The 13,419-nt window shown below is 39.6% G+C and overlaps 1 protein-coding gene across 1 annotated transcript; it reads left to right on the top strand.

Moving 5' to 3' along the window:
* The first annotated feature begins 796 nt into the window (after positions 1-796).
* LOC122661075 lies at positions 797-11,396 on the top strand. Its single transcript, XM_043856390.1, has 4 exons — positions 797-980; positions 1,836-1,906; positions 10,023-10,112; positions 11,176-11,396. The coding sequence occupies exons 1-4, from the start codon at positions 854-856 to the stop codon at positions 11,197-11,199; spliced, it is 312 nt and encodes a 103-aa protein (XP_043712325.1). The 5' UTR covers positions 797-853; the 3' UTR covers positions 11,200-11,396.
* The last annotated feature ends 2,023 nt before the right edge of the window (positions 11,397-13,419 follow it).

Here is a 13,419-nt window from a genome sequence, read left to right as displayed (position 1 = left end):
CTGCTAATCTCATTTTGCAGGCACAGGACGCTGTGATACAATTTCCTGACGCAACATGCCCGATTTATTTAATCCCAATAAAAGGGCAGTGACAGCAGTCCAGCCTCCGAGCTTATAGTCAGAGTGGAATAAACCAAGCGTATTTGATGCGATGTATTAACCAGAATACCCATGTATACCTTTTTCCATCCATGAGGAGTAGCCTGAGAGATCTCAAGTTGTATACGGTTTCATAGATAGGAAGTGGGAAAATTATGAGTGGAGCATCAACACATGAGTACATGATCAAGGTTTCAAAAATCGGAAATCAGATAAGTGAATCAGCACCGATCCTGATTCTTGCCAATTTAGATCAAAATATTCATGCCAAGACTCCCTTGAATCGGTCAATTTTTAGATCAAATGACCGATTCTAGGGTTCTTTGGACTGATTCCAGCAGGTTTCGTTACCGATTCCTAGTTTTAAAACCCTGTACATGATTGGAGGAAATTTCGAAATTATAGGAATGACATTTTGGTCTTCAGAAAAAGAAAAGAATATGCGGGGCTGTGCACGAGCCCTGGGAGGAAACTCCTTGGTGAACATGGGAGCTCAGTACCTCGCGGTTCGTGTGCAGGGTCGGACACCTCCGGCTCAAAAACCCAAAAACCAAACAAAAAAACAAAAAAGAAAAAAAAAAAAAAAACAGAAAAAAAAGAATATGCGATAAAATAGAAGGGCGTTCTTTCTCTCAGGTTTTTTCCATTTCTCAAAGACAACAAGCGGTGGTGTGGTGTCGCACTCTCTCGTTTTGTTTCTCTATTTTTCTCTGGTTCACATTGCCTTTCTAAAGAACCCTTAAAGTTTCTAACCATGGCAGCCTGGGCAGCAGCAGCTCGTCAAACCGCATCTCTAGCTCGCCTTTCCTCTCCGACATCGTCGACTTCGGTGGTTCAAGCATCTAAGTTAATCCAGCGGCGCGGTCTCGCCGGTGGTGGAGGTACATATCTCATTTCCTTCCCCCCCATCGCCTCCTCCTTTAGATTCACTTTGGAATTTTGACTAAATCGTTTCTTCTTCTTATGAACGTCGATCTCATTCACATAGATTGGGAATGTCAAGCCTTTTCTTTATCTTTTAGTTTTAATTTGTCATTCTACCAGCGAGGTCAGAAATTATTTTTGTATCTACAAACTAACAGAAAATCATAAAGCAGCCTCCCACTGCCTTTTTCTTTGTTTTTTTTTTTTTGGATGCGGGGTGGGGGTTGGCGGAGGGGGCGCTTCAGTTCCTTTGGCACCTTACTTGTTGACTACTGAAACTATGTAGATGAGTCACACTGAATCATGTGTGGATGTGGCAATTCACGTATAAATGAGAAGTGAAATGTTGATTAATGTTTTTTTTATTACACTTCTAATTACAAATAGATTCATTGGCCAAAAATATGTTTTTCTACCATGCTGGCACGGTTTTTTGTTTTAATGCCATTCTGTTCTTCTTGAGATAATCTTCATTATTTGTAGGGGGAAAAAAGTAATGATCATATAACTATGATTCTAGAGTTTTGAATCTCAAAGAGTGGCTGTTTTGCGGGTTTCATGATTTCTTTCATTGTATTTCCAGAAGTTATTTCGCTAATAGTTTGTCTATCATTATTTCTTCTATTTCCATTGCGCTTCCTCTTTATGGACCATGCAACTATTTAAATATTCTTGATCTGTTTTGATGAATATGTCCATGCATATGGGATCCTACTGTCCTGGCATTGCTGATTGTTTTATGAATCTGATTAGGAGATATCTTTAGCTCTTCCTTAACTGAGTCACAAACTTGCTTATTCCCTAAAATGCAGATCATCATGGACCCGCCAAGGTAAACTTTTGGGAGGACCCTTTGAGCCCGTCAAAATGGAAGGAAGAGCATGTGAGTATTTTTTTGTTGCAGCTGAGGCCGATATTTCGTCTTATGCTGTTAATATTGTCATTACTAAGTTTCTTCAAGATGACTGGGCGTTCTTTTCTCTTTTCCACATGAGTAGGCTGTGAAATTTATTTATTTTTGATAAAAGGAAAGAAATATATTAGATTAAAAACCAAATACAACCCTTCCCATTGTAGGATTACTATACCAGTCCTCAATGGATTTACGAGCTAGGTTCCATAGATATTCCAGGATGGAGTTATCAATACACAAACCAAAAGTTACTGTTGAAAAATTTGCTGTTAGTTCTGCCAGTTCCAAAAAATTAGGAGCAATATTCCAGGGGATTGTCGTGTGATCCGAAGGATGAAGATAGGCTGTGAATTTGGTGCATACTATTATATGGGTTCAGTTGTATGCTTGTAGCTCTATACTATTTTTTCCAGTTCCAAATTTGAACTCTTCAATGCTAGATGTGATTTAGGTAAGCTCTGGATCCCATTTTTATCATTGGCTCCTTTTCAGGCATGTCATAATTGAGGCATTGTTTGTTCGCATCATTATAATTTCTTATCAGAATTTGGTTGTAGCAAGGTGCTCGTTGGAGTTTTTATTACAAATTGGATTAAGTTGAACCATATAATTTTAAGGGAAAAAGAATTTGAATTTAAGCTGACTTGGGATATTGTTAAGCTTCATTTAGTAATCCAAACTAGTGAAATAAAATTTTTGAATATTGACTTCACATGTCAGACTCTAGCTTATTCAATTATGGATGAAATTATTTTGGGGTCAATTCTCTCATTGAATGGGTAATATTGACTCTGACCACAGGATTTTTTGTTCCCTTTATCATCCCTTGATGCAGTTGCACTAGCCTAGTTTAACCGGTTTGACCCAATTTGTAAACCCAGGCCAAGGAGAACCTGGTATAAACTTGGCTTCAGTTCTAGTGTCGGTAGCTAGGGAAATTATTTCTTTTTTAGTGAATATTTTTTTGTACTCTCATATTTATTATTATTATTATTATCGTTATTATTATTTTTTTATTGTATGCTTGTCTAGCTATCAATAGTGGCAGTAGGAGAGAGAGTCCAGTTTGTTTCAGTTATCGATAGTGGCAGTTGGAGGTAGAATCCAGTTTTTTTTCAGTTTCGCAGTTTGAATCAATCTTGTTAGCAAATAAACTACACGTGTAAGCATACCACCATCGATCAGATTTAGTTAAGAATATTTGTTCTTTTTAAGAGTTGTTGTTTGCATGAACTGGTGATGTTCTGCTGAGCGATAGGGCCGTCTCCTTTTTTCTCCCCTGTGCAACATCACATCGAATTCTCCTTCAGCCTTCAGCAGTGAGCCACTCTTCCTCTCCTTCTCTGTTCTTAACCTTCTTCTTCCTTAATTTTCTGTTACAATTTTCAGTTAAAGCAAAGCATCCATTCCCTGTTTTGGGCGGTAGACTGGACAGAAGGAAAAGGAGTTGAATCTCCCTCAGCCTGGACCTTTGTCCTAAGATTTTGTGGAGTATTCACAAACTGAGGGAGGGGGGGGGGGGACTCATCTTGCTGAGTTTCAGATTGAAACACAAAGGCTGAGAGATCCAAAGCTGGATCTGAAACTTCTGCCAGGTTCTGCTTCAGAGATTTGTAAATAATTTTCAAACTGCTGGTTTGACGGATTGTTATTTGAAAAGTTTTAATGATAATAAATATGAGTGTTTGGTGGTAACCAAACAAATGAACGCCAATGGAATAAACATGCCTTAGTGTGGGACTAAGCATGTTACTATTTGATGGAAAGACTATACCAGAAATAATGTCATGAGTGGCAGAGGACTAGTAAAGTTCCAATGGCTCCTCAAACATGTTTATGGTACTTAGTGGTATATTATCTCGGAGGTACTGTCATTACTGGCACATGACAATGTACTACTCTGGGTGTTCTAAGCATGTTAGTGTCTTAATGATGAACATTCCGGTTGCTCTAGAATGTATATAACAAACCTTGTTTTGTGCAACTTAATAGGTAAGTGTTGACATAGTTGTTACGGCGTCACGGCGATCCAAGTTGGTGGAGGGGTGTCACGTCGATATATCGACATGTCGCCCGCCATGGCGAGCATGTCGACCATGTTTTATTTTTTATTTTCTCTATTTTTAATGGTTTAATAGATGTATACTCAAGCCATGTTTTATTTTTTCTCTATTGTTTCTCAATTTTTAAGGATGGCAATCTTGTAATTAAGCAGAATCTAAGAAAGGGCATAAAAGGGTTTTGATTTAATGACTAAGGGTAAACTTGGAGGGATGTGTAAAGTATGGACAAAGGGGAATAAAAGAAGAGAAGGGTACTTTAGGAAAAAGGAAAAAATAAGGGTTTGTAATAACCCACGATCGGATTTATGGTTATCTTCAACCTGGGACGGAAAAAGGCAAAGTACGAAGGAGATAACTCCTTCAACTCTTCTCGGTCCAGGCGTCCAGTCTAAACCTTCAAGCAAAGCATCGCCACATCATGTTCTATCAATTCCAGCAAGAACTCATCACAGAAATCAACTAAGCAAGGAGTATTTAATTCCTGGAATCAGATCTGGCGACTTCTTAGTTGCAAAACAGAGACAGAGAGACAGGAAGAAGATATCGAAGAGGGAAAGAGAGACAAGAAGAAGAAATCGAAGAGGGAAAGAAGAAATAAAGAAGAAATCGAAGAGGGAAAGAAGAAATAAAGAAGAAATCGAAGAGGGAAGGCAGAAATCGAAGAGGGAAAGAGAGATAGGAAGAAGAAATCAAAGGACGCCATGGCGTAGGTCGCCATGCAGGCTTCTCCAGCGCCAGGACGCCATGTGCCATGGCGACGCCATGACAATTATGAGTGTTGATGATGAGGTATGCACTAACAAGTTTGTTAGGTGATGTCTAAGCATCATATGGGAAGTGAAGTCATTAAGCATCTCAGAAGATAGAAAGAGTTTATGCAAGCAAGTCAAGATGACTCAAAGAAGATGATGATGATCGAGCAATGTTGATGTAGATTTGAAGACCTACCGCAGGAGATCCAAGAGAGGCCAGCCTAGTGTGGCCTAGTTTTGTTTAGTCTTTTAATTCTGTCTTAAGATAGTTTCTTTTGTGTTTAGTTGTTTTTGGTTCAGCTTGGTTGAACTGATGGGTTCAATTGAAGTTTGTGTAGGTTCAGTTTCTTTAATTTGCTTTTAAGTTGAGTCCACATCACTTTTAAAATTGACATAGGCTACTTAGACTTTAAAAGGGATTGTGGTTTGTAATGTGGGGTTGACTAGGGATCTCCCAAGTCAACTCCATCTCAAACTCTCTCTCTCTATTGTCAATAAAAGGAAACCGTGGGCTCATTATATAGCCACGGTTTTTATTTTTAAAAAACTGCTGCTGCTGTTCTCTACCTTGCATGAAGATATCCCTTGTGTTAGATCATAGATCCTTGTGTGTGATCAAGGATAGTTGGTGTTTGACCTTCTAACCACCTTGCTGTGAGAAGCCATGTGTTCTTCCTTATTCTTATTCTTCTTCCTCTTTCTTCTCCTTCATTAATCAAGCAAGTATTCTTCTGGTTTTCTGCAATTCATATTCTGATCTGGGATTTCTTATGCAAGTATTTTTTTACTAGAATTATGGTTGAGGGAATCTGACCATCAGATTATCGTCATCTTTTGAGTTGTTCTTCACCTTAGAGGACACCTTCAACCAGAATTCCTTGGTGTCAGACCTGCTGATCTGGAGATAATTATGTCTCCCAATTTTGCTCCTGTTTTCCAGGTTTAATACCATCTATCTGATTGCTGAATCGAGCTACTGTTTTGGAGATTATTATTGCTAAGATTTATGTCATGTGATCATAATCTATCGGCCAGTATAATTCTGTTTTCTGAATAGTATTCTGATTTGTGATTTGACTGTTATACCCCTCCTAATATCACTGAAATTGCTTCATAACTCCAGATCCAACCCTTGGATCAACCTCGACTTTTCAGCAGGGATTTATTACCCTAAGAGTAGAATTCAACCTGAGTTTTGTTCCTGTCTGATCATCTGATTTCCTTATATGTTTGATCTCCCTAATCTGAATTATTTTATTCTCTGAATTCGATTCTGTTTTGGTACTGGTTTAGCTTCCTAAATCAGTATGACATAGATGTAGATGCTCAAGGAAGCCATGCCAAATAGTTGAAGCATTTGATCACATCATACAAGCTTTACAAATTGTTATTCAAGAATTTATGAATAAGGCTGAGCTTCACAAGACATAGGATTAGAGTTACATTTCTTTTTTTATGTAATGGTTCTGGCCAAGCCCAAGTGCCTTGAAATGGATTGATTAGTCACTCTATCAACTAAGAGAGTCGACCAATCTCACAGGAGAAATTTGACCATTTAAGTGACTAAAAAAAAGGGTGGTCAACTGAATCTCAAAGGGGGGTTGACTGATTGATTTGACTGTTGGCTTATATGGTCAAATAATGACTAGTTTAGTGGTTGAGTGCAATGTTCGAAGTCTCGGTTTCGCTCAGGCTTGAAACCGAGTTGTCTCAGATATCGGCCAAGTTGGTGTATTTTTTTTCCGGCAACTGGTTTTGGTGGTATATGACCTAATCAGGCCATGAAAGTTGTAAGATAGCCTATTTTACATGGAACAAGAACTCGCTGAGATCTCGGTAATATCTTGCTTTTTTGAGACACCAAGACGAGATGATAGGCGAAATAAGAGGAATGCTTTGTTTTGCCGAGATCTTGGTCGAGATCTTAGTGGTCTCGGTCATCTCGGCGGGAAACCTTGGTGTACAGACACTTATTTATGCCAGAAGCCATGACAAAAATTTATTTATGTTAGAAACCAGGACAAACACTTATTTATGCCTAATATCATTTTATGTAAATGTTCGAGCAAGTGTCGGTCTTGGTTTCTGGTATAAATAAGTGTCTGTATATACCAAGACTTATTTTCGCTAGAAACCAGGACATGCACTTATTTATGCCTAATATCATTTAAGTAAATGTCTGAGAAATTGTCTATCCTGGTTTCCGGCATAAGTAAGTGTCTGTATACTAAGGTTTCCCACTGAGATGATCGAGACCACTAAGATCTCGATCTCGACCGATGTCTTGGCGAGACAATGCATTCCTCCTATTTCGCCTATCATCTCGTTTCAGTGTTTCAAAAAAGCGAGATATTATCGAGATCTCAGCAAGGTCTTGTTCCATGGCCTTATATCTTTCCACAGTGCCATCAGATAAATACTTAATTGTATAGACCCACCTGCATCCAACTGGAACTCTCCCCCTGGGAAGATCTACAAGTGTCCAAGTACCACTCTTCTTAATAGCCATCATTTTCTCAAACATGGCCCTCTTCCACTTTGGGTTAGATATAGCCTCAGAGACATTTTTGCGATTTGATTTGTTAACTATTTTTATTGGATTCAAATAGGGGGTATATTTGCTTATTTATGAATAATACCTTAAGTAAATGAAATAACAAATATAAAAACATTTACTTAAATGATATTAGGCATAAATAAGTGTCTGTCCTGGTTTTCCACTAAGTCAAACTCTTATTTGGGCTTTGATTTTGGAAAATCTGATTGTGTCATTGTGTTTAAATAGCCCAAAATAGGCTGTATACCAAGTTTCATGACCAAACTAGGTCAAAAAACCCCCACCAAAACCATCAAACGAGTTCAAAAAAAAAAGAAGTGTACCAACTCGCCAAGATCTCAGTCCAACTTGGTTTTTGGCCTGACCAAAACCAGGTCCGAAACCAAGTTCTCGAGCCATGCTATTTTAGGCCCTATAAACATAATGGAACCCTTAATTTTTTAAAACTAACTCAAAATGGCAGTTTGACTTTTGGCCTATGATTGGTAGTCTACGCTATATATATACAATGATATGGCCTATCTCATACAATCTTTAGTATTGGAATACATATAATTCGTGTAAAAATAACCTAAAAAATAAGCATTACGAAGGAAATGACGTCAAATTATAAACCATTTCATACATCAGACATCTAACATTGTTTGTTATATAGAGTCAAAGATTTCAATATATAAGACTGTACAAGTGAACAATATGAGCAACAATGTTAGTGAGTCACCTAGTATTGGAATGAGTGTCGTGTCGGGCCGGATCAAAACCACTAGAATGTTGTTGATGCCGAATCAAGTTTTCCTCCAACTGAATCACAAAAGCTGACCATGTGATAGTGTAGCAAAAGAAACGCTCGAGGTCATCCACAACAACGCTATAGATGTTAACGTACTGGAGGTACCGTAACCGAGGGTACCCCATATCTGTAAACCGTGCAGAACTCGAGCGAGAGCCATTGCTACTGATTAGTGCATGTGGAACTAGAACCGGCATGTGTGGTTGGGGGGTTGGGAACCCGAAGATGCTATCCTCAAAACCTGTCTCAGTGTGTGACTGACCTTTATACTCAGAGACGGGGTAATGATGATGAAGAGCTAACATGCCCGAACTCACTACACCCAGTATAGTGACTTTAGTTGAAACTGGTGCTCCCCGTGCCATATGGCCCATATCCATATGATGGTGCATGCCATTGCTCCCCAACTATACCACCCTCCATACTCATACCTCCAAGACTATCAGTCAAGTTCTCGATACTGATGTCCATGGACTCCAGTGTATCATCCTGCTGCTCAGGTGGTGGTACGAATATGTGACGTGGACCTCTTGAGTAGCCTATAGTCCCTGCACGTGTGGGGGCACGTGCACCATGGTCATCATCTTGTGTGGAATGAGTATACTGTTCCGCCTATAAAGTGCACCGGCTCTGGCTCTAGCTAAAGATGGTACCGGTACCTTTGGCACAACCCCCAATCATCATTCCCATCATCTCCATCACCCCCATAACCCCCACACTGGAATGCAACCACTCGGGGTCGTCCTCCTCATCCCTACCAGCTTGAGACTCAAAGGGTCGCGGTGTGTATGGATGCACATGGCCCTCGCGAGATGACATATACTTGTCAACATTTGTACCCATCTAACTAGCTATCTTCGAGTCGGGCTTACCCCTAGCTTGATCCATAACATGCTCACCTCGATCCTTCACCCACTGGTATAGGGATCCTCTCCATCATCTGAGTCAATCTGAAAATGTTGGCAAGCTCGATTGGATCATTATTACCCTCCACGCCTTGGCGCATGTGCTGCATCCTCAGTCTCATGTGTAATCTATGACCTAGGAATTGTGTTGGGTTTGGGAACCTTATTTAGGTTCCCCTATTTCTTTGATTTCCCCTTGTACTCCCTATTATGAAACCTCAACCCAATTGATTAGAATTATATCTTGATTTACTGTACATGTAAATCAAGATATAATTCTAATCAATTGGGTTGAGGTTTCATAATAGGGAGTACTAGGGGAAATCAAAGAAATAGGATATGGAAACATCTGACATAGGAATCATCACTTTCTACGACATTGGTTTTCCCATGTTAGAGACATCTATTTTTGGGCTTTTTTTTTTGTTGGGGGGGGGGGGGATTAGACTAGCCAGCTAATACGGCCCCACCACTGGTTTTGGGAGGGAGGTGGAATGAAGGGATAGAGGGGTTAGAGAAATAATTGTATTTATTTTTTACCTTTTGACTGGAAAAAAATTGAAAGTGCCCTTTTACCTGTATTTTTGTTTGTCTAGAAGTTTGCAACATTGAACCGTAATTTAGTTATTAACATCATTTTGGTCATTCCAATTACATTTCCTCAATGAGTTGCCGCCTATTATTAGAGTTTGAGAAGGCATGTTTTATCCTACTTTTTTAGAAAAAAATTATGCTATATTCTGGACTAAATTAGTTATATAACATTGTTTTGATGAATTCTGATTTCAATACTTTTGACTTACTACCTCCTTGTGAGGTTGTATAGATATGTTTGAATTCTCTTTAATTTACTGGGGCGTAAATCTAGAATCATAGTTGTCACGGTGTCTAGGTGACCAAAGGCATTGAGGGGGCCTAGACCTGAAGGTGACATCAACAAGTCACCAAGGCAGTGCCTTGACAACTATGTCTAGAATTGTTATGATCTAGTATTAATTGGTGCTCCCAATCCTATGCAGTTTGTGATTGTCTCTTTATCTGGCTGGGGATTACTTTTCTATGGAGGCTACAAGTTCTTTACTGGAGGCAAGAAAGACAAGGAGGATGAGGTAATTGTTTATTCTTCAAAACTTGGAATTTAAGGCTGTGTTTGGTATGCATTCTTGGAATGCATTCTAGGTCAATTTCGCATTCTCGGATGGTAAAAACAACTATTTTTATCGTCCGAGAATGCGAAATTGACTTGGAATGCATACCAAACACAGCCTTAGTAGTTATTTCTCATTATGATCTCACTTTCGCATATGACCAATATCTGTAGTGATAGTGATGGCATTTGGGAGTATCCGTGTTGTATTGCTCATTAATGTACAGAACAATTTAATTCAGTGTCTTTTTCCCAGTTGTTGGGGAGAAGCGGCTGTGATGCAACAGGAGTATGGAGATATGTTGGAAGCTTCTATATAAATTTTCATTTTCATGTTAAAAATAATATTTATTCATCATATAAGCATAAAATCAAATTTTATTATTGTTACTGACATTTGTTCACTCGATACCCGCCTATGTTGCAGATGTGGATGTATGTGTAGTGGCCTTTGTATAGGACTTGATAACCATCTCAACTGGCAAAATCTTGGCAGAAATGACCAATACTCTTTCAAATCTAGTGGCCCTTTTTTTTTCCCCTCTGATATTAATTTTTAAGGGAAAAACAACATTGCCTGGTCATGTGGCCCCTGTTGTGCTCCGACACAGGATCACACAAAATTACCTCCCTGCCCCCATATTAAAAAATTTCATCCATGTTGATGCCCTATGCGCACTCTCATTGGCCCCCATACCCATGCTGGTGCAAGGGCCACACGACCAGGCAGCAATCTCTTGCCCAAGTTTTAATAATTTGATTTCATTTCTGAGGCACTTCTGCTTGTTTGTGGGTGAAATATCATCAGTGAAATGTGTTGGGGTCTTCTATCCTAAGGGGCCACAAAGTCTCTCATATGGAAAGCCTTGCTACACGATTTAAGAGAAATCCCTGGATTAGTATAATGTCAAATTCAGGAGTCTGGACTTCCCCTTCTACTGAAAGTATGGATGTTGGATGAACCACATGGTTGGATGCAAGATAATTTCTTTCTACTACCTAACTCTTCTTGGTCTCTCTTGCAGAAAGTGGCAGACTCATCCCACTAAAACAGTTTGGGAGATTTTGTGGCAGTTCTATGATGCCTGGTTGCACCTGGAAATAAAGTGATAGGAAGGGAGAGGGTATTTTTTTTGCCTTCGTTGTAAAACAATCCAGTTTGGGGCAGTTATTGTACATGACTACAGATGATGATAATGGTGGTGGATCATAAGAGGGCCACTTTTGTTCGTCTATGTTCATTTGGGGTTTTTTTTTATAAGATAGCGGTGAGTTTTATGTTCTAATGGTTTCCAGATAGTTGTTTCCCAGAAGTGAACTGTGCCTACGACTTCTGTGTTTTTCTCTTTTTGGATGAAACTATGCGTACGATTTGTTGGGGCCTCTCCAAGACCCACATAATATACGGAGTTGGATAAGGGATCGACTGGATTGAAACCAGTTGGAATTGGTGATAACCCTAGAAATTAGAATCTCAAAGAAAGAAAAAAATTCAAAAAAAATAAAAAAATAAACCTCTTTGAGATTTTGATTCAAAAACTTGGAGATCTTACTAGTCAGTTTCACTGATTTTCTATTATTTTACTTGCTTTATTTTTTTATTTTATTTTATGAAATAAAGATAATCTAATTAAAACATAATAGGAACATTAGATGTCATGCTGATGATTTAAGTTCTTTCCTAGCATAGTTTGCCAGATTATGAGCTGGCTGTATTAGATATCTAGATTGCTTGATAATATTTACAGACCAAAATGAATCTATAAAGTGTTTGATGTCTAACAAAAGGTGATAGAGTTCCCACGGCCAAGGATGCTTTTCTTGGCAAGTTGGCCAATTCTTTAGCTCCTTTGAATCTGTCCAGATTGTTATTTTCCTGCAGTCCAATAGAAGTGACTTTTGAAGTCCTTTGAGTTCTCTGAGTTCCATTTCTTGTGCGGTTCCTGTATTTCCGTAGTCTATAAAAGATGCATATAATTCATTATTGTAGATGTTAGCCTTCGAGCATTCCATTAGTCACATAGGTTTAGGGATTACCTGAACCGAATGAAATTGCAGCAGAAGGGACGTTCGAAGGCAGCTTGCAGTTACGAGCACAACGCGATCTCTAGAGAACTCCACACCACAAAACCCTAGGCAACGATGGAAACCCTAGGAAACGCAGAACTTGAAAGGAGGGAGAGATTTAATTAGTTCATGCTCCTAGGGTTTATGCCTTATGTCTATATATAGACTATATCCTGGGATTGGCCAATCAGAGGAGGGATCGGTCACTTGAGTGACCGTCCCTCTCTCTCTCTCTCTCGTTATTGGCTCGGCCGGCCTACCCCATGTGGGCGGACCAGCTGGGCCGCAGGCCCATCACCGATTTACATCTCCCACTCACCCACACAGGGCGCATATATTATGCATTCAAGTTTCGCTCATTCCGCGTTATCCTCCATACAGGTAATTGGGCTTGCGACCTGTCAAGATGATACAAGGTAGGAGTACTATATCAAACTTCCATCTAGCCAACATAGTACATCACTCTAAAAAAAGTCTCAAAATACCCCAAACGATCCATTTGCACTCGATCTAACATTCTCGACCCCTCATGATGAGCAATGTTAATCCTTGGTATGTAATGTATTCATGACTGCGTCGATCACAAATACGACACATCGCCTGGGCAATGAGTCACATAACAAAGGTGCAACGTCCAATGGTTTTCCTTGAGCCCCTCATGTCAATCTAAATATCCCCAACAGCTTTCCCAATCGCTTCCCGTTGGACCACATCATCCATGGTCCTAAGGAGAACGTCAAAGTAGCGTCATTGGGTGTCTTTTTAGTGACATTGTCTCAGGTAATAAGGGTACTGTAGGATTAATATAATCCACGTGGTTCACACAGTGGCGAAGCAGGGATCCATTCAGTCACTCTCACAATCGGTCGACATGAGCACATGCAGTATGATGTGCATGCTATAGCGTAACTCCCACTAGGGTGGGCATGTCACTCACAATAAATAAATGCCATACAGATCTTAGTCTAGTCGCTTCTCTAAGCGCCTAACCTGAGTTTCTAGCATAGTCACCCTCATGGTTTCTGCCTAGAACCTCACATCTGGCTACCAACAGGCTACTTGGAAGTGTGGTATCTTCCAAGTTGGACCAAGTAAAGGTCTCATCTTAGCTCTAACTAAGGTGCCATAAAGCACACATGCTTATGGGCTCATCTCGCTCGCTACACCCCAGCACCAAGGCAAATCACCGGTGTGAGTGGGTC

This window comes from Telopea speciosissima, chromosome 1 (assembly GCF_018873765.1).
Source record: "Telopea speciosissima isolate NSW1024214 ecotype Mountain lineage chromosome 1, Tspe_v1, whole genome shotgun sequence".
Lineage (NCBI taxonomy): Eukaryota > Viridiplantae > Streptophyta > Magnoliopsida > Proteales > Proteaceae > Telopea > Telopea speciosissima.
This window is presented reverse-complemented; position numbering and strand designations above follow the sequence as displayed.